Raw genomic sequence first — 22,918 nt, 5'->3', positions numbered from 1 at the left:
CCCCAATAGTGCAAAATAAAATAAAAGAACGAGAATGTGGGATTCTAGGATGAAGAAAATGACTGCTGAGGTGCCAAAGGAAACTTTGATGGCACAAAAATAGGATAGGACCAAGACAGAGGCTTGGAAATCATGTGTAAGCGGACTTGCTGGAGCCACGGGCATAAATGCAGCAACGGAAACGGGGCACGTAGGAAGAGAGGCTGGGGGTATCGGCAGCAAACGGAGCGAAACGATTTCCAGAACAAAAGGAGAAAACAGGGCCTTGTTGGGGGTAGGGAAGGCTGGGCCATAGCTACATCTTGCTTTAAAATGTCTGTTTTAAACCCTTTTTGTTGCAAATAAAAAGAAAAAAAAAGAAAGGAAGGAAGGAAGGAAGGAAGGAAGGAAGGAAGGAAGAAAGAAAGAAAGAAAGAAAGAAAGAAAGAAAGAAAGAAAGAAAGAAAGAAAGAAAGAAAGAAAGAAAGAGAAAGAAAGGGAAAAGCTGTGCGGCCATGGGACTGATACCCTGCTGAGGGCACATGGGCCTGGGGATCTGCCCCTTAGGGGAACAGCTTGGGGGACCAGGGTCCTGGGAAGGGGGTCAGAGGAGAGGGCAGCATTTCCTGCCCACACCTGGATCTGGGCAGGTCCCTTAGAGCTGGCCAGGTCCCCAAGTGAGGTCGTGGGGGTGTGACAGCACCTCCAGAGGGGAGAAGGCTCCACCCAGACCACAGCCCCAGCCCTCAGTGTGGGGATTCCAAGCTGTTTTGTCAACTCCTTGTCATCTGGTGACAAAGATTCTTTGATTAACAAAACTCTAGCCAGACTCCTAAAGCTTCTCCTGGGCTCATCTGTACCCTTCCTTGTAAAATCGAGTTTTAGCACGAATCCCCCAGGCTAGGTAGATATCGATCTAATGGTGTTCCTCATCCCACCTTTCAGTCCCCAAGTGAGGTGAGATCACCTGGCCTGCCTTCAGCAAGAATCCTGGGAGGTCGGTTTAGCTAGAACCCAGGCCTCTGATGTCTCCTCGTAGTGACATCCACTGACCCCACTGCTCCTTGGCTGTACTCGGATCCTAGCCCAGTCTCCCTCCCACTGCAAAATAACATCCGCAGTGGGCCCTGCACCTATGGCAATAGCCCTCTTTGAATAAGTCTCACTGCATTAACAAGTGTCATTGAATCTTTTTGACATCCGTTCCCTTGAAGACAGGCTCCTGGGTACCCAGCCGGCCAGCGAGAACTGAGAGGAATAAAGGGCAGAACAAAGGGAGGAATTTGCAGGGACTGCAAAGGTGAGGTGGGCGGGGAGAGGGTGCGGGCCTGATGCCAGGCAGGGGGAGATTTTGGACAAGAAATGCCACAGGGACAAGCACACCTGCACACCACGATAGACCAGGTGGGCCCATCACAGGGACAGTCAGTGGACCTAGAGACTCGGCTGTGGGAGGCGGCCTGGCCGGAGCTGAGGGCCTCACTGGCGATGAGCATGTCCCAAGCAGCAGCCGGGCATGCAGGAGAGGAACTGTGTGCCTGTGTGACACAGGGGGAGGCCCTGCCACCTGTCTGCCCGGTCCTGGAGGCAGCACAGCCCCTGTGCCCTGCGGAGGTGGGACTGAGCTGCACCCGTAGAAACAGCAGGTGTGGGCGGTGTTTTTGGAGCAGGTTATAGGTGCTCACTGAAGCTCTGAGCCCTCTTCCCTTCCCTTGGGCCTCCCTGACTGCCCCGCTCAGGAAAGTCACCGCAAGCACGCAGAAAGCACGAGGCGATTCAAGTACCGGCGCCTGTGATGCATCACCTCCTCCCCGTGCCCTTTCCCTCCCCTCCCCACCTTGAACATCGTGTTTTCCTGGGTTCCTGCTCCGTGTAGGGCTCGTGACGGTTCCCCCACTGGGCTGCCCATAGTTGCATCCTGATTGTCCACATGTCACCTGATCTCAGCTCCAATGCTCCGTCCTCCTCTTACCCCTCCCGCTTGAAGCTCTTCATCTTTCTCCAGCACCAGACCTTTCGGGCCACATGTAACCGCTGTCTCAGCCATCCAGGGGCCCCTGAGGCAGGAACCCAGTCTTCTCCCATGTTCCCACGGTGAGAACCAGGGCCCTGTGCCAGGTGGGGCTGTCACAGGGAGAGGATGCATCAGAGCCCGCGCTGGGGCTGAGGCTGGCCCCGGGGGTGGCCCGTAGGGGACATGCAGACCCTGCCTCACCTTCTCCTCCAGCAGGAGGCGGCTGGAGGTTGGGGTTGCCATCCTCAGGGACCCCAGGAGACGCTCCCCAAAGCAGGAGCTGCTGAGGAGGGGCTAACAGGCCCCCTCCCTCCCGGGGGCGGGGGGGCGGGGGGGGCGGACCACAGGGAGGGGAGATGCGGCTGGGCGAGTTAGGGGCGTTCCAGATGAAGCCTCTTCCTCTACTCCACCCCTCTCCCTCAGGCTGAGCCCTAGGGAGTCATGGAGGCGCTGGTTCTAGTCCTGTGGGCTCTGCTGGTGTCTGCGGAGTTTGCTGGCGGCACAACACAGCCAAGTAAGGGGCGGGCTGGGCGGGCCAGCGGCCGTGGCGGGCACAGGGGCTCCGGGCTGGTGTCGAGGGGCATCTCCGGGGCTCTTTGCGCGTGGTCTGTTATGTGCGCCTTGCGAGCGCACTGGACGCTGGGGCCAGAGTCAGTCCTGCTCCATCGGGCTCCCGGGCTGCCCCACAGGTGTGAACCTGAGCTGCTACCAGTGCTTCAAAGTCACCAAGGAGGCGATGTGCAAGCCCGCCGAGTGCTCGCCCACGGACCGGGTCTGCGTCTCGAATGCGTTGTTCGTGTATTCAAGTGAGTCCGTGGGGGTGCGGGGAAGGGCCCGCCGTAGCCTCTCCCGGACTCTCGCTGGATCCTTGGGCTCTTTGAAGGGCTGGGGGGCTGGGGGGCAGCGGGGGCGCCCTGAGACTCGTTGGTCCGCACTTCGCTCCCTCCTCCCACTAGACTCAAGGGGGAGTGTCCATAGATTCTGAATTTGGGCCCCTCTTTTCCTCCTCCTTTTCAAGCATCAGTTCTTAAATGTCACTCTCCCAGGAACTGTCAGCAGCACAGCCTCTGGTGTAACGGAAGTTACAGGGAGAGCAGGACCCTGCGCCAGGCCTGGCCGTGGGAGCAGGGCCAGCCAGGCGGGAGGGACCCTGCAGCCAGCACCTGTCGCCCCTGTCTGCACCCCCACCGGCGACTGCGGGGCTTACCTTATAACACTGCCACTTTCAAAACAAGCCTCACAGGATATTATAAAGTCAGACGTGAACACGTTCCCGAGCCCACTGAAATGTCACTAGCAAACCTAGAAACATTCGTATATAAAAGCGTAGAATGGCCAAAGAGAGCCGAGGTGGAGAACCATCTGTTCGCTCCAGAAACCGTGATCATGGTTTGCTGGTTCTGGCTGCGTGGTTCCAGGTCCCTGGGGACCTGCCAAAGCCAAGAGAGCTGCCGCCTCTCTGGCCTCAAATCCTAGGGACTTGGCTGGAGCGTCCTTCATTTAATCAGTTCCCCATAATGAACCTCAGGTCTCCCGTTGCCTGCTTGTTTCCGGCTTTTCCTGTAATGACGCAAGCAGATGCATATTGTGCTATTACTGGGCTTTCTGGAGGTAAGTCCGTAGTGGAAGTGCCTGTGAAAAACGCAGGCACATTTGAGGTTGTAGGTACAGGCAGGGAGGGCTGTGCCACTCTTGCGGCCAGCGCCCTGCACACGATGTGACTCCTCCGACCTCCATCTCTGAAGGGCTAAATTCAAGGTGCACTTGCACATGGAAGGAGGCCCGGCCCCTCCTCCGGCCTCACTGCCCAGGGTCTCCACAGCCACTGCCTTTCCGTGTGCACCTCCTCCCTGCGATGGCCCGTTTCCTTACCAAGAGAGAAAGAATTTGCAGATGGTGGGAGCACGACTTGACTGAATACTTGCACTTCTCCCGTGATTTTGTTTTTCTTTTAGCACTGTATCCTTTGTCCGTGGCCCCACCAGAGTTTCATGTTACAGCTTCCTGGCCTGGAAGTCAGTGGCTGGAGGTCATGTCATGGTGCCTCCGTGCTAGGGGCTGGGAGTGCAGAGCGGGTGAGGGCTCTCTTCAGGCCCCTTGCTTGCCACCCCCACCTCTGCCTGGAGCTCTCCACCCTGAGCTCTGGGGAGGAGGGCAGCTGCTCAAGGTCAGGCTCTGGGAGCTTCCTGAGGAGGCATCCTGCCTTCTCCCTTCCTTCAGGTGAGCCCAACAAACGATCCCCTGAGAAGCATTCTATGTAGCCTGAAATGAGATCATATAATACAATTATCAGATGGCAACATACATAGGATTCAACATAACAAATATCATGCAACACAGCAAATACAATAGACACTACAACATAACACAACATAATACAGCGTAATAATGGTGGATTCCACCCAAGATGGTCTTTTCTCCTACAGTTTGGGTAGTTTCCAGTGTTTGCTCCTCCCTGATGATTCCTTCACAGTTTCTGCCACATCCTTAAATGACCCAGGGTGGCCAGGGCCACGTGTGGCTTCAGGCAAGAGCCCCCAGCAGGTTCTGGACCCCTCTTTGCTGTGACCTGAAGGTGACCTTGGGCAGCCATGCTGCTGATGCTCTGCAGTGTGGCCTGTGAAAGGGTCAGGAGGAGGTGTCGGGTAGCACTTGATGGGGCCAGCCATTCTGTGATTCTGAGTTAGTTCTGGCCACGTGGACAGGACCATGCTTCCTCCTTCCTCCTCTCTGCAGAATCAAAGGTGAAGATGTTGCTCAGCAAACGTTGCGCCCCCAGGTGCCCCAACACCAACATGAAGTATGAGTGGTCGTCGGGATCCGAGGCGTTCAACAGAATCATCAGGCAGTGCTGTGTCCCAAGTCTCTGCAACAGGGCGCCTGCCACATGGGAGGGTCCCTGGGCCCAGCGACGACAGCTCCTGCTCCCACTGGCCATAGGCCTCCTCTGGACCCTGCTGTGAGTACATTCCTTCGGCCCTGCAGGCCCACCCTGTCCTCCCGCCCTCAGCCTCTGTCCTGCTTCCCTCTCTTTGGAGACACTGAGTGGGACATTCCGCCCCTGAGGTGGTAGGAAAAGTGCCATGCCTCCACCCTGGACCTGGCCACCCCTCCTGTCCCTGGCAGGGGCCCTTTGCTCACATGGCTCAGAGAGTTGAGTCCTGGTTCCACTTGGAGGAGAATGAACCTTTCCCAGTTTGGGGTCACAGCTCCCGTTTAAGGTTCCTTGCCCTGAACGGACTGTCATGGACCCAGCAAGCGGCAGAAAGAGCCTGGGCAAGGCCACAGGGTGGCTCCAGCCCTGACTCTGGCTCTGACTTGCTCTGTGGCCTTGGCCAGCCCCTGCTCCATCCCTGCCACCTCTGTCCATGGGGGCCTAAGTAGATTCATTTCGTGGGTGCCACCTGTGCCTTGGGACCATGACCTTCACTCCTTCCAGAGACAATAAACTCACTGTTCAACCACACCCCTCCAGTTCCTTCCATCATTTCCACCTGCCGTGCCCAGACCACAGCCCTCTGGTCCAGCTCTCAGCAGACCTCTGTGGTCATGTGCCATTCATGACGGGAGTGGTCAGATCTGGGAAAACAGGAGTGTCAGGCTCAGGCTTAGGCTCAGGTCCAGGTCCTCAGAAGGGCCAGCTGGCCACTGTGTGAAGGTGGGGAAGGGGCACTGGCGGGTAGGGGTCTGGGGCACTGGAGAGGTCGGTGGGGCCCATCTAGGGCAGTGGGATTTGGAGACGCTGGGAGGGGATGGGGGCACCCACAGGACTCATGTTTTGTAGGCAGCTGGGTTGGAGAGAGTGAGGGCTGATGGAATGGCTGGAGGTGCCCAGGACGGCCCCATGCTGGCCTGGGAGAGGACCACCCACGTGAGGGGCACAGGTGAGGACCAGGTTGGGACAGGTGGAGCCAATGACCAGCTCAGGGCTGTCGGGCTGAGCTGAGGCACCCACGGGACATCCTGGGGACGGGGAGATAGAGGACAGGGGCTGAGAGGAGGACCATTGGCACCAGGAGGAGGTCTGGGGGTGGGGCAGCATCATATCACCTGCCTGTGGGCTTGGCCAGTGGCTCTCCTGGCTGAAGTTTCAGAGTTCCCAAATACAGCCAAGCCTCCTACCCTCCCCACCCCCACCCTGTGCTCAAGTTCCTGTGATTTCCCATGGCTTTTTCCCTCAGCACTGACTGGTCAGAGTTCCATAGAGTGAATGATCCAATGGGCTCCCTCAGGCTCTCTGTATGAAAGTAATTAAACAACTATGCCCCTGGCTCTGAGATGTTAACTGAAACATGAACAAGATCTTCTGGTCTTTGATTTTGTTCAAAGTGTCCAGATTTTATCATTTCTCACAAGTCCTCTTTATCTCATATCTCAGGACCATATTTGCTGACTTAAATACAATTAAGTTAGAAATCAATAAAAAAAATAACAAAAGAGATAAATACAATTTTATCACATGTATAAATCAAACAACACATTTTAAGTTAACTCCATCTTTAAAAAGAGAGCATCTTAAGTATTTTTTAAATACCTAGAACAGATGAATGAGGAAAATACTACTTGGAATGTTTGGAATGCAGTGAAGGGTGGCAGGTTAAGCAAAATTTACATCCTTCTGAATTTATACAAAAGAAGAAGAAAGAAAAATTCTGCTGAGAGACTCATAGTTTAAACTTTTCATTTCTTGTAGTGCATGTATGATGGCAATGAATTCTAATAGTTTTATTGTGGAAAAAAAGTATTTCTTTTACATCCTTGAAGAATATTTTCACTGGCTATAGAATTCTGGGCAGATCTTTTTTTTTTCTTTTGGCACTTTAAAGATATTATTCTACTGTCTTCCAGTCTCCACGCTTTTCTGATGGGAAATCAGCTGATATTTGTGTTGTTGTTCTACTGCATAGTAATGTGTGTTTTCTCTGGCTGATTTCAAAATTTTCTTATCTTTGATTTCAAAATTTTCTTATCTTCGGTTGTCAACAATTTGATTCTGTTGTGCCTAAATGTAGTTTTCTTCATATTTATACTACTTGGGATTTGATGAGCTTCTTAAATCTGTAATTTTATGCCTGTCGTCAAATATGGAAAATTTTTGGCCATTGTTTATCCACACAATTCTCTCTGTCCTCTTATTCTTCAAGAAGTCCTATTGCATTAATGTTAGATCTTTAAATATTGGTCCATAGTTCCCTAAGGCTCTGTACAATTTTTTCTATCTTTTCCTGTGTATTCTTCATATTGGTTAACTTCTATTCGTTTTATCTGTAACTAACTAACTCTTCTATCACTTCCAATGTTCTGTTAAGCCAAGCTGGTAAAATTTGAGTTCAAATATTGTCCTTTTTTGGTTCTAGAATTTTCATTTGATTTATCTTATAGCTTCTATGTCTCTGTTGAGATTTCCTATCTGTTCATTTATCACAAGCATATTTTTCTTTACGTCCTCAAACATAGTTATGATGGCTACTAATGTCTTTATGTGGTAATTACAAAATCTGGATTATCTCAGCATTGATCTCCAGTTTTTATCTTTTCTTTAGAGTGTGGGTCATATTTTCCTGTTTCTTCCTGTGTCAATTTTAGATTGCTTCCTGGACATTGAAAATGATATTATAGAAACTGAATATCTTATGCTTTTCTGAAGGGTATTAATATATATTTTAATCAGGCTATTAACTTGGCTGAACTAGGCCTACAATTCTGTTTCTTCTGCAGTGGATGGCAACTAAAACTTCAGTTCAGATCTATTAACTTTAGGTGGGCTACTTGGAGTCTGTTCTGCACATGCCTTGTTCAGAGGTGAGCCAGAGACTTGAGGTTTTATACATGGAATGTTGGGTTCCCCCTCTCTGCTCTATCTTTCTTGGATTTGTTCCCTCATTTTCCAGCTGGTATAGTGGTCCTGAACTCTGCCCCCTGGTTCTTCAAGTCAGTAAGACTGTGCGCTTTCTACCTGATTTTTAGCCTCTCCATATGGCACAGACTGGAAGCTGTCCTCAGGCTGAAATTCATAGCAATAGGAAACAATAGAAATTCATAACAAGAGGAAACACTTGTCCCAAGTGTTGACTACCCTTCAGTATCTACCTGCTATTGGTCACTCGCCAGTGCCCTCAAATAGTGGTGCTGTTAACATTTTCTGAGATTTATAGTTATCTAAGAGAGGGTGGATCCAGTGGGAGCAATTCAGCCACTATCAGATGTAAAACCCAGTAAATACAACTCAAAGGTTCTAAGATTCTAGAAGTATCAGAAATATGGGGGGGATGATTGTTTATATTTTCCTCCAATGAGTCAAATTTCATGTTATAATTTATAGGGCAACTATTAACAATATTTAAAGGCTATATGGACTAAGTTAGTAGAAGGAAAAGTAGAATAATACAAATATTTGATTAATCTGAAAAAAAGGAGAGAAAAGAAAAATGAAACAGATAAGCTATAAAAAATACAAATAATAAGATGGTAGATACTATCCTAACTATATCAATAATTTCATTAAATGTAAATGGGTTAAGTACTGGAAGTAAAGGAATGAGATTTTCAGATTGGCTTTAAAAGACAGCTATAAGCTTCTTACAAGAAAAATATAAGAATACAGAAAGAATGAGAGTAAAATCATATGGAAAAGTAAACCATGTAAACACCAACCAAAAGAAAATAAGGGCGGCTACACAAAGGTTTTTAAGGCAAGAGGTATTGTGCAAATCTTTATCCTATTTTTTCCTAGCTAATAGATACTCTTTTTTCTTTTTAATTAATGTTTATAGGGGTGACAATTCTTAGTAAAGTTACATAGATTTCAGGTGTACAATTCTGTAATACATCATGTATATATCACATTGTGTTCACCACCCAGAGTCAGTTCTCTTTCCATCATCATATATTTGATGCTAATAGATATTCTTTAAAGTTATTATAAAGGGGGGGTCTTTGAATTGGACAGTCCATCTCCTTGTGCTCTCTTAGATTGGTGCTATGAGGATTGTCTTTGTTATGATGATTAAGGCAAGAAAAAGGAATGGAAAAACCTGACGACTAGGTGCCAGGATGCCTGTCCTGGAATAAAACAGTGAAAGTCTAGAGGCAGCTACTGTGGACAAGTCTAACAATGGATTATGGAGGAAACAGAACTGGATCACTTGGAACTGGCCGATGGACAGAGGGGCAATAAGAAAAAGAGTTCTTCTGTGGCTGCTGTTAACTAGGCCCAGGGACAAGCTAAACCTTTATAGGAAGCTGAGATCATGAGAAAGAAGTCGGGCTGGTTTTTCTAGTCAATGGAAAGTCTTTCTCCTGTGAACAATTAAACAGATGTTACACTCACTTGAAAAGTAACTCAATCAAGAGCATTGATTATCCAAAAACCTATGCTGCCGGTTGAAGGCCATGCTAGGTAACCTTGGAATCCCAAAGGTATTCTGTGAAAGAGCTGGGACACTGGGAGAAGTAACAGCAGAAGTCTGATGACTCATCATCTGCAGGAATTCTGAAACGAACAATGTGAGGGGGCGGGCACACCACTAATTCTAGACACTGCTGAATTGAAGTGATTATTCGGAAGTAGTCATATGGACACCAGTTCCCAGGCTGTCCCCAAATGGCTACACACTTGTGTGAGCAAACACTTCCAGATGGTTTAATAACTAACTTCCTGCAGTGGGTGAAGGGGGGGCTGTTATGGGGAGAAGTAACCACCTCATCCTCTCACCAACCTGCAGTTGACATTCCTTCCAAGGCACTAGGAAAGTCACAAGTGCAGGTGACCATCACTGGCTTTGTGATGCACAGGGACACACCTACTGAATGCCATTGATAGGCTGTGGCAGATGCTGTAATTCAGGGGGTTTCCTTTTCTTGGTGAGGAAGAGAGTCATGCTCACCAAAGAGAGGTGACATGAAGGATAGGAGGAGGGGACTTGGGACTGGGGATAATAACTGGACCGGGCGCCCTGTTCTGGGCCTTGTTTGTCTGTGGCAGAGGCGACCTTGAAGACACACTTCTCTGTCCAGGCAGCCTACCTGGGCATGTTTCTTCTGATGTGGGTACACACTCTTATGGCATCCAGCGTACTGAAGTGGCCCAGGGGACACACTGGCATGTGGGCATGCCACCTTTCTGTCACCCTCTGCAGCAGTTGCATGGAAAGTTACAATGGGCAAATGGGACATCAGTTATTCAAAACAAGTGTGAAGAAATGGGAGCAGTTGGCCAAGTCATTTAAATGGTGTGTCTTTGGGTGAGTATGGGGAGATGGCAGACAGGGAGCCCCCTGGCCAGGTTTCTGGGATTGGAGGAGGGAGTGAGGATGCAATTACACTTTATATCTTTTCCATCTCTCAAACATGTTTTTCATTTCGCCTGAGCTGGTGGTCCCAGGACCCAGTGTCCAGTTGGCAACATATGCTCCTAAATGAACTTCAGTCTGGGTCATCACTTGGCCCATGTCGCAAAATGGACAGACAGCTGTGAATGTGGCCCCATCACCAAGCAAGAGCGTTATCCTGTGATCCTTTACTGGCAAATGCTGTGACACTAGTGGGACTGAAGAGCTGTTGTCAGCAAGGCTGTGGGTGCCTGCTCCAGGGTGGCATGGCTGAACCGGAGGAAAAGTAGTGATCAAAATAGGAGTGAGTGGAAGTGGGGAGATCATGTAAACAGGAGGGGCACCCAGGGCCACGATCCCCCAAGGAAAGAGCCCAGATTCCACGAGAGTCCTCAGAGCAAGAAAATAATACTCTTGGTGTTTCACCCAGCACCTCCCAGGTGGGGAGTGGGTTCCCGCTGATGTGAGAGTTCTGCCTCGGGGCGTCACCTGGGCAACCTGGGAGCATAAGTGAGATGCACCCCTCGGCCTCTGTCACTGGCAGCCAGCTGGAGCTTTCCATTTACATGTGCCTGTATTTGCTACCTGGTTGTTTGTCAGACAACCAGTGAGAAATAATGCCAGTGAAATGCTGACCCGCACAACCTCTGCCCTCTGTGCAGCCACGAATCTGCTAAGGCAGCTGCCTGCAGAAGGTGGGGCAGGTGGCTGCTCCCCCGAGGGGTAGGGCTGGACTTGCTCCAAAAAATACACACCAGGTGTGGATGTGGACGGGATGCAAAGAATGAATGTGTGACTTAGCAGCCTGCATGTACACCCCGGAGGTTACAGGAGTGTCTGTCACAGCCAGGTGGAGTGCAGGTCAGGGCGGAGTACCCCCAGCAGAGCCCGTGCTCAGGGACACATTAATGGAAGCATACCCCCTCCAAAACTGAACAAGCTTGTGCGCTGGCCTGGATAGGAAGTTCCAGGGGGATCTTAGGGTCTGGCTTTGGGGCCGAGGCAGGAGGAAATAACGTTCTTAGAAGCTCATGATGATGATAAGGGCTTGCTATCCCGAGTAGGGACACTAGAGGGAGTTCTCGTCCAGGAGACCAGCCTCGCGGGAAATTAGCGAGAGGCGGATAAAGCTAAAGGCTAATCAAAAGATGCCACTGTCACCAGCACCGGGAGAGGGCGCCTCTCTCATTACCCAGGAAGAGCTCCTGCATATTCCAATCACTATGGCACCTGATTTCTCTGAGGTCCGAGGCCAGGCTGGGAGTGTGGTGAGGGGCAATTTATTGGGCATTACAGGGACTCTGCGTCACGGAAGGACATCATTGGTCCGTGTGGCTTCTGTTGTGGTTCTCTAATAACCCGAGAACTGCAGTATAAAGGGACACTGGCCTTTGCTTTTGTTCAGCTGGCTGGGCTGAGTACGCCGTCCCTCGTCCCCAAGGGAAGGTGGGCGTCGGTGTCCAATGCTACATCACGAACACCTGGCAGTCTGAATCTGGGAATACCCGTGCTACGCCTCCTGGGAAACGGTTGTCCACAAACCCGAAGGAATGCAGCACTTGACTGAACAACCTCTCCCACCGCCCCAGTTCCTGGAACATGGGAACATGTGTAAAGGTCATTTCTGTTGTGAAGGAGCAGGAAATGATGCTGCGGTTTTAAGTAGCACAGGGCACACGTCTTAATCTCTGCCGCAGCTGTATGGTGTGGAGACGGGGTTAGAAGCTTATTGATAGAATTCAATGAAAAAATGTGGGCCGATGCTGACGATATTTGGGGAGGCTGATGTGAAATCCTGGGTGGATGTATTGTATTTGACAGCTGGTTGGACAGGGAAAGTAGTGCACGTGGCCTTTGAAAAATCACACACACCAATGCTTCCACTAGCACGTAAAAAAAAGCCTCAGACAATCGCGGAGGCTGAGGACAAACCGGAGTGGGTCTGGAGAACAGAGCTGGCCGGAAGCCGGCTGGAAGGGAACAGCACACAAACAGGAAGCGGCCTTGCTGACAGCTGGGACTCCTCCCACTAAATATTCCACTTCTCACTGGGAGTTTTAATCGTCTTTGGGCAACTGTCACTAAACCCGAGACAGCTGATGACATGTCTCCCTCCTGGCCGAGGAAGAAACTGACATTTAGCTGCTTGATGTCCAAACCAAGGGCCAGGCGATGGAGGCCCCGAAAACAAATCCCAAATTCTCCAGCAGGAGAGCCCAGATGATTGAAGCAGGTGTCTCAAAGGGCTGTCCTTGTCCTTGGCTGCAACTACCGCCAACTCTCATTTTTCATGGTAGGTCTGTTCTACGACGTCATACACACTGAGTTATGGAATACTGAGCCATTGCCTGTAGAGAAAATGCAGGGTTAAATTCCTGCAAAGCTGTGGACATGTTTTCATCAACCAGTCAACACATATTTACAAATCACACATCTGATAAAGGTTAATGTCCAAAATATATAAAGAACTCATACAATTCAATAGCGGAAAAATATAATCCATTTAAAAATGGGCAAAAGATCTGAATAAAAGATATTCAAATGCGTGTCCAACAGATGGGTAAGAACCTGCTCAACTCACTAGTCATCAGGAAAATGTGAATCAGAACCACAATGAAACGTTACCTCACACCTGTCAGAATCGCCATCGTCAAGAAGACGAGACGTGTTGGTAAGGATGTGGAGAAGAGGGAACCATGTGCACAGCTGGTGGGATTGTAAGTTGGTGCAGACACCATGGAAAACAGTACGGAGGGTCCTCACAAAGTTAAAACTAGAGCTGCCATATGACCCAGCAATTTCATCTGGGTGTTTGTCCAAAGGAAACAAAAGTACTATGTGAAGGAGATCTCTGCATCCCCATGATCCTGGCAGCATTCTTTACAACAGCCAACACACACACACACACACACACACACACACACACACACACACACACAGCACCTGGCCAGCCCAGAGGGGCTTCCCACACCCTCACTTCAGAGTTCTCTCTGTCCCCATCTATCTTTCTTCCCATGTGCTCCTAGAGGATGTTTTGGGGACTCCAAATCTGGCCTCTTTCTCACTTGTTTGCTGCCCCAGTTCTTTAACTTGCTGCTTATAGGAATTGCCAGCAGATCAAAGGTGTGAGTGACCTCGTGAGGCTCAGTGTAAGTGAAGTTGCAGGCAGGGTTTTCTCCAATCAGCGGAGAGATTCTGGAATGGTGGGGGACCGGCCAGGGTAGGGAGGAGATTTGGAGAGAGAATCAGGGAATCAGAAGGACAGTACCCTGCTGGTCCCCAAGGCACACAGCACACCAGGGGCCACAGCTTGTTACTAGGACAGCACAAAACATACTGAGAATAAAGGGGAGAAAGTGTGGTTCAAGGTTTCTAACCAGCAAAATGGACAAGCTGTTTTCAACCTTGATGAACTCAGGGCATTTTGTTCCCATGAGCTGTTCCTGAGGGCTCTACCAGAGAAACAGCTATAGACAATAAGGTCAATAACAGAGGTTTTGTGGTGAAGACTGGTGTGGATGCTTAAACAAACACATGTAGAATGCGGATCGAGTGTCAGAGGGGAGCCAATATAATATGTAATGACTACATGCTCAGACAATGTAGATGCAACACAGCCACAAAAAATGTAAAAGGAATGCAAAACCGAATTCTGGGTGCTCAGTAATTAGATAGTGGGTGACGGCTGTAGTGCTGCTGTTCTGAGACAAGTGTGTGTGACATGGGATAAAATAAATGAGGAATTAGGAGATTTCTACATTCTGAAAATGTCTATTTCTTCCTGTGTCCCAGGATTTTTGGTGTGGATGACGAAATATAAAAACAGCATGGGACCTTATTTGGAAATAGGGTCTCTGCAGGTGCCATTCAGGTAAGGATTGAGGTAAAACCATTCTGGATTAGAGTGGATCCTGGATTAGAGAGTGAGACAAAAAAGGACCCACAGAGACTCAGGGAGGAGGCCACGTGAAGACAGAGCTGAGATTGGAGTGACGCAGCCACAGCCAGGGAACACCGGGAGCCCCCAAATGCTGGGAGAGATGAGGAAGGGTCTTCCCTGAGAGTCCTCAGCGGGAACTCGGCCCTGCCCATGCCTTGATTTTAAGTTCTGGCCTCCAGGACTGTGGGAGAATAAGTTTTGTTGTTTCAAGCTGCCCCGTTTGTGGTGATTTGTTACAGCAGCCCCCGAAACTCCCACAAAAAGCTGGAGCGCAGACATGGATGCCCTGAGTCCATCACAGGGCGACTTGTCCTCAAAGCCATGGCCCCTGCTCCTCCCTCAGTGCTCCTTCCCCCCACACACACACCTCAAAACTCTGTTCTCCTCCTCCCTGGGGAGGGAGGGAGCGGGGGGGGGGGAGAGAGAGAATAGAGAGTAGATGACAGTTGATAGATACATGATAGATAATAGATAGACAGAAGACAGTAGGCAGATGACAGAGAGGTGACGGGCAATATAGCTTTCCTGCCTCGAAAGCTGTACTTTTTCTATCACAGTTCCATAGAACGGCACAAAGTGCTTTATGTAGAGTAGCATCTGCGTGTAATGTGCTGGGACTTTCCTCTGCTCCATGTTGTGAGCGTCCTTCCACGCTCCTGTGTGACACCGTGGCTCATTCATTGCAACTGCTGCTGGAAATAGAATGCTTGGCTTGAGCGGAGGGCTCTCTGAGAAAACTCGGGATTTGAAGGCGTGGTAACCATGGTGATTCCTGCAGGGAGCGCTGGGGACACTCCCCAAGAACCACTGATTTTGATTTGCTAATCTTAAGTTGGCTTCCCAGCCACGTTCCCTCAGGTAAACCAGCTCTTCCCTTCAAGGCTTGCCCTGGATCAAACCCCCAAAGTGGGTTGTCTCAGGAAGATGAATGATTGTCTTTTTGTCCATCTTGGAGTCTGTTTGTCTCATTGCCCAGCTGGGACAAGCATGTTCCTCAGCTCCCCTTTAGGGGAGGGGGACTCAGTGCTCAGGATGGATGGAGCGGGGTCCCCGGATTTCCCTTCAGAACCGGGTGATCTGGGGAGGCAGGCAGCTGGCAGAGTGGGCTTGATAGGAAGTGTTGACCTTGGGGGTGCCAGCCGGCCATCCCGGCCCCTCCCCAGGCACCCGCCCTCCCTGCTTAGTCACCCTTGTTTTGTGAAGCCCTCTTCTCACCAACTGGTCCTTCATGACTTGGGCTGAGGGAAAAAGCCATGGGAAATCACAGGAACTTGGGCACAGGGTGGGGGTGGGGAGGGTAGGAGGCTTGGCTGTACTTGGGAACTCTGAAACTTCAGCCAGGAGAGCCACTGGCCAAGCCCACAGGCAGGTGATATGATGATGCCCCACCCCCAGACCTCCTCCTGGTGCCAATGGCCCTGCTCTCAGCCCCTGTCCTCTATCTCCCCGTCCTCCAGGATGTCCCGTGGGTCCCTCAGCTCAGCCCGACAGCCCTGAGCTGGTCATTGGTTCCACCTGTCCCAACCTGGTCCTCACCTGTGCCCCTCACGTGGGTGGTCCTCTCCCAGGCCAGCATGGGGCCGTCCTGGGCACCTCCAGCCATTCCATCAGCCCTCACTCTCTTCAACCCAGCTGCCCACAAAACACGAATCCTGTGGGTCCCCCCACCCCTTCCCAGCATCTCCAAATCCCACTGCCCTAGACGGGCCCCACCGACCCTTCCAGTGCCCCTTCCCCACCTTCACTCAGTGGCAGCTGGCCCTTCTGAGGGTCTGGACCTGAGCCCATGACCCCAATCAATACTTAGTTAGATTCATGCCGCTCACAGGAGGAGTTCTCGGACAGAACAGGGGAGGGGTCAGGTACCAGCCCCAGGGAGGGAACTGAGGGAGGAGTTCGTCCTCCCAGGTGCCCACACTCCTCACCATTCCTCATCCACCCGCCTGGCTAGCGTTCTGCCAGGCTGGGACAGAAGGGGCCAGAGGCCTGAGTTCTAGGCTCTGCCCTTCCTCCACATATGACCCTTCCTGTGAATCTGCCAGAATCAAAACATCACGACACGGACCGTGTGCCAAAGTGCCCACTGGGATCCCGCTAGGTAGCAGGACAGAAGCATGCAGACACTTGTGGGAATGCATTCTATTCTCATGGGGTCAATGGGAGAACGTCTTATATAATAAGTGGCATTGAGGAAAATTAGCTATTTCTTTAGAAGATGTCCCTGCCTCCTGCCACATCATAAACTCCAGGCGGACTGGCTATCTGAATGTGGTTGCCAAGTTTGTAACAATATTAGAATAGAGATGACTTTCATAAGGTAAGGGCAGAGCGGGTTCTCCTAAGGTCAGACGCCCAGAAACCATAAAAAAAAATGAGGTTCACCCACAGAACTTGAGAACATGCATGTATGTACAGTGAAGACACCAACACAGACCCAAGGAAATATTTGCAAAACATACACCATGGGAAAACTGTGTCCCTAATACACAAAATGCTCTACAAATCAGTAAGACAAACACCACAATGGAAGGATGGGCTGAGGGTGTGGTCAGTTACAGGAGAAACACGATGGCTGACAAAGTCCTAACCGGTTCAGCCTCACTGGAAATGACAATCCGGTAAGATTCTAGTTTTTATCTACCAGACAGACTGACAAACATTCCTAGAGTTGGATAACATCCACTGTAAGTGAGGGCGGAAGGAACGGGCAGGACCAGTGTGACACAGCCTTTCTATGTGTCGGTTTTGTATCTAGGCAGCTATCCTTCGTGGTTCAGCTGTCCACTTCTCAAAACTGACCCGCAAGAATAATCACGAGTCCCCGAGGATGTGAGGACGAGGATGGTCGCATCAGTGTTGCTAAGAGCAGACCCTGGACCACAGGTAAGGGTGGTTAAATAAATCTCAGTTTGTTCGTTCAGGGGAATACTCAGCAGACACTGAAAACAAAAGGTACATCTAGTCGTGCTGACCTGAAAAGATGCCCTTGGATAACTGTTCAGAGAAAGAATCAAATGGCTGGTGTGTCGGCATATCCGTGTGCCCACTGGGCTGAGCTCCTGACCTGGGCTGTGGAGGTCAACCCTCCAACACCTTGTCAGGGTGGGGACTACACCGAAATGCTGTGAGAGGTGGGGCCACGGAATGAGGCCCAGCAGCTTGGAAGTGGGCACTGAGGTGTCGTGTCCAGACTGTCTGTGCCGTGCTACCCTCCCTGGAAGCCCGCATTGACTTCTAGTTGTGAATCATTCTTAAAAGAGCTAGGAGAATTCCCCTCCCTTTTCCGTCTTAAATGCATCCCACAAATAATAAATTCAGTGCACAAAGACTCGCGGTGGGTGCGGGGGCCAAGACCTCACCCGCCACGACCTCTGGGCTCCACTGCTCCCCACTGCCCTCCAGCTTCCGGCCTCCTCGAACCCTGAACTTTCTCATTACACGGAGCAAGCTGCTGTTTTCCAGATCACCCCCAGCAGCACCCAGTCCCTGCACTCCCCAAAGCACACCAGACACAAATGTGGGTAGCACACTTTACTGAGGTTCGGGCAGGGGCAGGATGGGGTACATTGCAGAGCATCAGAGCAAACTAAAACAGCGGAGACGACCCTCGGACACGTCCCTCGGCCATTTCCACCAGCAGGAAGTTGACACCAGTCTCCAGTGACCCCACTCAACTCTCTGGTTCACTCACCCTGGACCCCAGATTCCTATCCATGGCTCATCAGAGGAGCCTGGAATGGAGGTCAAGGCCAGCTCTTAGTGGAACCACTGTACTTTCCAAGGAACCCAGGACCTAGAAGTGACCATGGCCTGGGTCAGCCACACAGGGATGAGGAAGAACTAGCCAAAGACCTGACCCCAGAGGAAGGCTGGCGTGGCCGCCAAGTATCACATGTCCAGTGGGTGCAGGAAGCTGGCCGGGATGTGGGTGCAAGGATGAAACCAGAGCCATGGCTGGAGCGGGAAGGGCCAGAAGCAGCACCCTCAGACCTGCCTCCTCCCACCCAAGTGCCCCAGTCCATCCGAGCCCTCCCACACAGGGGTGGGCTTCCTTAGCCAGATTGGGGGCTGGCCTTCAGCACCCTGCCCACAGTGCTGCCCAGCTCAGGGTGAGGGCGGGGATTGTCTGGTTAAGAGGCAGAAGGCGAGCCCATGAGGGCGGCGGGGGTAGCCCAACCCAGCCCCAGCAGGCCTCAGGGGAGCTGCCCTTGGGTCTCATCATCTGTGGGGCCGAGACAGAGCAGGGACAGGAGTCCCACACACATGGGCCTGTGTGTCTGTGTACGTGTGTGTGACATGGGCATGTGTGGGTGTGTCTGCGCTGAGGCACACGGATCCACGTGCTAGGGGGGTGTCCATGGTTTAATGTACTGTGTGTGCACATCTGTGGGAGTAAGCATGTGGACATGTGAGCGTGGGTGTGGACACAAGTGTCCCACTCTGCAGGCAGCGGGGGGACACCGCTGTATCTGTGTGGCCAGTGCGAGCCTGTGCATCTGGTGTCTGCAGTGCAGGCGCCGTTGGAAGGGCTCCCCCTCGGGCGACCCTGTGATCTGGTTCATCTCAACTCTAACCTTCCCCCATCCTATTGCTCCCAAACCTCATGGGGCCCAAGGTCCCCCAGGCAGCCCAGTCCTCACAGCCCCCACAGCCTACCTGCTCTTACTCAGTGCCTCATTCCCTGCTTTCTGCCAGGAAGCCTCTGCCCCCCACACGTAGGTTTGGACCTAGGTCTCCAGACTCAGAAGTGACTTTATTTCTCTGTAGGTGATGCCCTCATAGCTAGGCTGTTGGGCTGGGCCTGGCTCAGTCTGACTTCCCTCAGAGACCTGGAGGTCCCGGGTCCCCCCCCGCCCTCACCCCCGTCCTTCTGCCCACCCGACACCTGGTGTTCTGGAGATGTCCTGCTGGCTAGGACTCGGAGCTGGTGGAGAGACGGGGAGGGGTGAGGGCCACAGATGGTGGAGCCAGGCCAAGGCTGCCTCCAGCCTCAGCCAGGCCAGGCTGAGGAGGGGGCAGCCAGAGGTTCCAGGGGACAAGCTCAGAAGCCCTGCAGGAGGGAGGGGAACTCAGGGCCCAGCCCGGAGGAGGGTGGGCCCCAGGCTGAGCAGGAGCCCTCCGACCAGGGCCCAGGGGCTGCCCCTGGCCCCAGACACACCGTTGCACAAATCTTTCTCGCAGCAGTCCACATCTACTTTTAAGATCCCAGAGTTAATGAAGCCCATCAGATAATCTGAGAAAAAATGCCGCTTAACAAAGTCGCAGGACGAGGCACACATCCTGTTCACGGAATGGTCCTTCCTGCCTGAGGAAGAAGGGGAGCCTGGGATTGGAGCCCCAGCTGGGCCCTCTGCCTCGTGCCCAGGACCCAGCTTGGGACCCAGAACAGCAAAGCTGAGGCTCTCAACCCACCCATGCTACCCAACAACGTGGAAAGGGCCATGGAGGGGCCAGGGCAGGACAGGCACCTGTGCGCTGTCACACAGCAGGCCAGAGGGGCTCAGAGGACCCCCAACCTCTCCCCACCCCGGGCCACGTCCTGACTTACTGCTGCTAGGATCCGTGATCCGGACGCTGGCACACACCGTGTCCGATGGCTGGCACTGCTTCGGGGTGCAATGGCTGGAGTTGGTGGTCAGTGTGCAGTCCTGGCACCATAGGCCATGAGCTGGTTGAGGCCCGAGGTGGAGGATGAGCAGCGGAACTGAAGGCCAGGCCGGCCAACCCCACATCCTCCCCACCTGCCTGCTGCAGGCACTTCTCAGACAACCGTGCTGCTGTGGGGGGTGGGCACCCTCTGGCCAGCAGTGACCAGGCCAGACTGGAACCTGGAGGGCAGGCCTTGGGAGAACCTGTGTCCCTTCCCAGGAGTCTGCAGAGAGGGTTCTACCACTGGGACTCTGGAAATTCTTGTGCCCCCTCCCTGCCCCCTCCACACACAGCCACAAGTACCTCACACCTATGGTGCCCTCCTGCACACTCCGACCCCCTCATGCACTCACCCTCCCCATCCCAGAGTCCAGTTGGTTCTAAGCTTCAAAGGACCAAACAGGACTTGATGGGCAGACAGGTGGGGCTCTGAGAGTGATGGAGCACAGAACCTCTGCACTGAGCGAGGGACAAGCGTGCAGGACCAGTCCGGGTGCAAGGCCCCGGAGGAACAGTGCTCCGAAGCCCGCAGGGACCCGCGTGGCTGGAGCTGGAGCAGTGCAAGGGAGAGAGACAGGAGCTGGAGTCCCAGGGGCTGGGGAGGGGGTGTGGGTTTGATGGGCGCCATCAGAGGATGACGGCCCCACGGCCCCATCCTCCAGGAGACTTGGCCCACCCCAGGGCGGGCTGCCCCCAGACTCACCGGGCGCAGAGCACAGCAGAGCGGCCAGCAGCACCAAGCCAAGGCCCTTCATGGCTGCAGGCAGCATGCTCCAGACGGGCCTTGGGAAGACGCAGGGGCTGCGGGCGGGGGTCCTCTGGGGCGCAGGCCTGGCAAGGAGAAGCCTCGGTCAGCAGACCCAGCCCTCGGCCGAGCCCGAAGGACCCTCTCTTTTTCTAGCCTCCAAATGCAACCTCCTCGCAGGAATACACAGCGGGGTCGTCTGGGAGATTGCAAAGCCCCACCCCCAGCCCATCCCCCAGAGTGTCCATCATCACAGCATCTCCTCCAGCGAGAATAGGTACAACCCGAGATGTGCCCACCCCGCGCCCAGCACCTGTGGGATGGGGGGGGCGAGATCGGGGGTGCGTCCTCTCTTCCCTGGGGAGCCGTAGGTGCGTCCGGAGAGAAAAGGGCAGGGCAAGGTGCGAGCGAACTGTACCTGCCGATGGGGGGAGGGGTGAGCGCCACGTCCCCACCCCCACCCCTGGGCTGGGGGGCCTGGAACCCCGCGATGAGCCCCCTCCCATCGCCTGCCCTGCGCGCGTCTCTGCGCTCACCGCTGATCAGAGCGTGGAGCGCAGGTCACGAGTCGGGGGCACACTCACATCCCTGGGGTGTCGGCACTCCGAGGCTCCGGGAGGCGCGGGGATCGGTGCCCTTCGGTCTCCCTGCGGACCGGAACCCGGGCGCAGCTTCGTCTTTCGGGGAACGCAGCCGCAGACGCGGACCCCGCGCGAGGGGCGGGGCGGAACTGGGGCGGGGGTTCGCGGGGGCGGGGGCGGGGGCGGGGGCGGTGGGAGTCGTGCGGGGAGCACCCGCGGCCCTGAGGTCCGAGCCAGGTCGCTGTTCCGGACCGTCCTGTGCCCCTCGCCAGCAGGCGCCCGCTTGACCGCTCGCGCCCGCCCTCTCCGGTTCCCACTCCCTCCACCGCTGCCACCTCCCCCTACCCAGGCGTGGGCAGGATCCCTTCCCCCTCTGCTTGGCTGAGGTCCCCTTGATATTTCTCGGAAGAACGTTTACTGCGAATTGAAGCAAAACGCACAAAGATGCAGAGAGGCAGAGGGAGGGAGTTAACGAGGGGAGGTACCCGTGCCTGTTCACAGACTCGCGGCCCTGGGGCCCCTCCCCTCCTCAACCCCATCCGAGGTTCCGATTGTGAGTGCTCGAGGCTGTTCTCCCTTGAACATCCATGACGATCCCCGCCAGCCGCCGCAGCCCCGGGGACTTCCGTCTCCAACAACACTCACACCTGAGGGCAAGTCCCAGAGCCAGGGCTGGGTATCAAGGCCATCTGGCCCCGCTCCGGCTGGGTTCTCAGCTTTGTCTCTCGCCTTCCCTGCTCACAAAGCTGTGGGCGTGCTCCGCCTTTGCACCTGCGTCCCTTGTGCCTGGAATCCGTCTCTGGGGCAAGTGTGAGGGTCCTTCCTTTCGTCCTGTCCTCATTTGTCCCGCAAATATTGATGGAGCGCCCACTATTGGCCTAGGGCAGCTCTGGGACCCCCTACAAGAAGATGAGAAGAGGGTATCTGCGGCAGCCCCAAGCTTACATTACACGGATGCTGCTCACGGCTGTGTCCCAATCACAGCGTTCACTGAGCTCGTGCATGTGCTCTGACCCCTGTGTATGTTATCTCATCACGGTCTCACAACAACCCTACCATCAGGTATTGTCATCATTCCCATTTTACAGATGAGGAAACCACAGCACCCAGAGATTGAGCTCCCTGCCATGGTCACACAGTGTGTGTGACAGTGACCAAGAGGTACAGCCACGTTGAAACCTAAGCACTTGGCTCCAGAGCCTGTACACTTCACTGCTCTCCTGCTGCTCAGCAGGAGTGAAGGCAAAGGAAGAGATGGACAAGGAACCCTGACTTGGGAACCGGGGTGTCCACAGATTCAGCAGAACTCAAATATGAGCTGGAAGTCAAAAATCAGCAAACGTCCAAGTGAAATAGCCTCCAAAGTGAGACACAGCAGAAACCGTGGTGAGTGACAGGTTTCAATTCCCACAAACTTTCTAAATCGATGGTATCATATATAGAATATAAAATCAAACTGTTTCATAGGTTTAAGATATATTAAAGAAAGGAACACTATTAAAACTGACCATGCTTAGCTGGGGGGAAAAAAGAACCTCTAGGAATGGAAAATCTTTCATCGAAATTAAAAGGTCAGCAGGAATCTTGAAAAAATTATGCTAAGTGAAAATAAAAATAATAAAGAAGCATATACTGTGTGGTTTCCTTTGTACGAAATGTCCAGATTAGAAAAATCCAAGA

General features: G+C 52.8%; 2 protein-coding genes across 8 annotated transcripts; one reads left to right on the top strand and one right to left on the bottom strand.

The window, feature by feature from the left end:
- The first annotated feature begins 1,940 nt into the window (after positions 1-1,940).
- Positions 1,941-22,799, top strand: LY6L (lymphocyte antigen 6 family member L). Its single transcript, XM_074316304.1, has 6 exons — positions 1,941-2,073; positions 2,417-2,507; positions 2,683-2,799; positions 4,730-4,952; positions 17,019-17,146; positions 22,327-22,799. The coding sequence occupies exons 2-5, from the start codon at positions 2,435-2,437 to the stop codon at positions 17,059-17,061; spliced, it is 456 nt and encodes a 151-aa protein (XP_074172405.1). The 5' UTR covers positions 1,941-2,073; positions 2,417-2,434; the 3' UTR covers positions 17,062-17,146; positions 22,327-22,799.
- LY6H (lymphocyte antigen 6 family member H) lies at positions 17,780-21,863 on the bottom strand. 7 transcript variants are annotated; one of them, XM_019712284.2, is made up of 6 exons: positions 21,730-21,863; positions 21,194-21,304; positions 20,971-21,075; positions 20,616-20,743; positions 19,812-19,931; positions 17,780-19,568 (listed from the first exon to the last, which is right to left on the bottom strand). In XM_019712284.2, the coding sequence occupies exons 4-6, from the start codon at positions 20,680-20,682 to the stop codon at positions 19,333-19,335; spliced, it is 423 nt and encodes a 140-aa protein (XP_019567843.1). In that variant the 5' UTR covers positions 20,683-20,743; positions 20,971-21,075; positions 21,194-21,304; positions 21,730-21,863; the 3' UTR covers positions 17,780-19,332. The 7 variants fall into 7 exon arrangements, with proteins under 7 accessions (XP_019567843.1, XP_019567841.2, XP_074172403.1 ...); XM_019712282.2 differs by lacking the exon at positions 21,730-21,863 and adding an exon at positions 21,584-21,655 and having other exon boundaries at positions 21,242-21,304; XM_074316302.1 differs by lacking the exon at positions 20,971-21,075 and having other exon boundaries at positions 21,730-21,862.
- Positions 22,800-22,918: the final 119 nt, after the last annotated feature.

The sequence above is a fragment of the Rhinolophus sinicus genome, linkage group LG12 (assembly GCF_036562045.2).
Source record: "Rhinolophus sinicus isolate RSC01 linkage group LG12, ASM3656204v1, whole genome shotgun sequence".
NCBI lineage: Eukaryota > Metazoa > Chordata > Mammalia > Chiroptera > Rhinolophidae > Rhinolophus > Rhinolophus sinicus.
This window is presented reverse-complemented; position numbering and strand designations above follow the sequence as displayed.

Excerpts from the sequence above, each read along its gene's own strand:
- LY6L (XM_074316304.1), top strand. The coding sequence starts at position 2,435 with ATGGAGGCGCTGGTTCTAGTCCTGTGGGCTCTGCTGGTGTCTGCGGAG. Across the intron at positions 2,508-2,682 it reads TGGCGGCACAACACAGCCAA|GTGTGAACCTGAGCTGCTAC; the intron begins GTAAGGGGCGGG and ends GCTGCCCCACAG. Across the intron at positions 2,800-4,729 it reads TGCGTTGTTCGTGTATTCAA|AATCAAAGGTGAAGATGTTG; the intron begins GTGAGTCCGTGG and ends TCCTCTCTGCAG.
- LY6H (XM_019712282.2), bottom strand. Across the intron at positions 20,744-20,970 it reads TCGCCCCCCCCATCCCACAG|GCCTGCGCCCCAGAGGACCC; the intron begins GTGCTGGGCGCG and ends TCTCCTTGCCAG. Across the intron at positions 19,932-20,615 it reads TCTGCTGTGCTCTGCGCCCG|CTCATGGCCTATGGTGCCAG; the intron begins GTGAGTCTGGGG and ends GGCCTCAACCAG.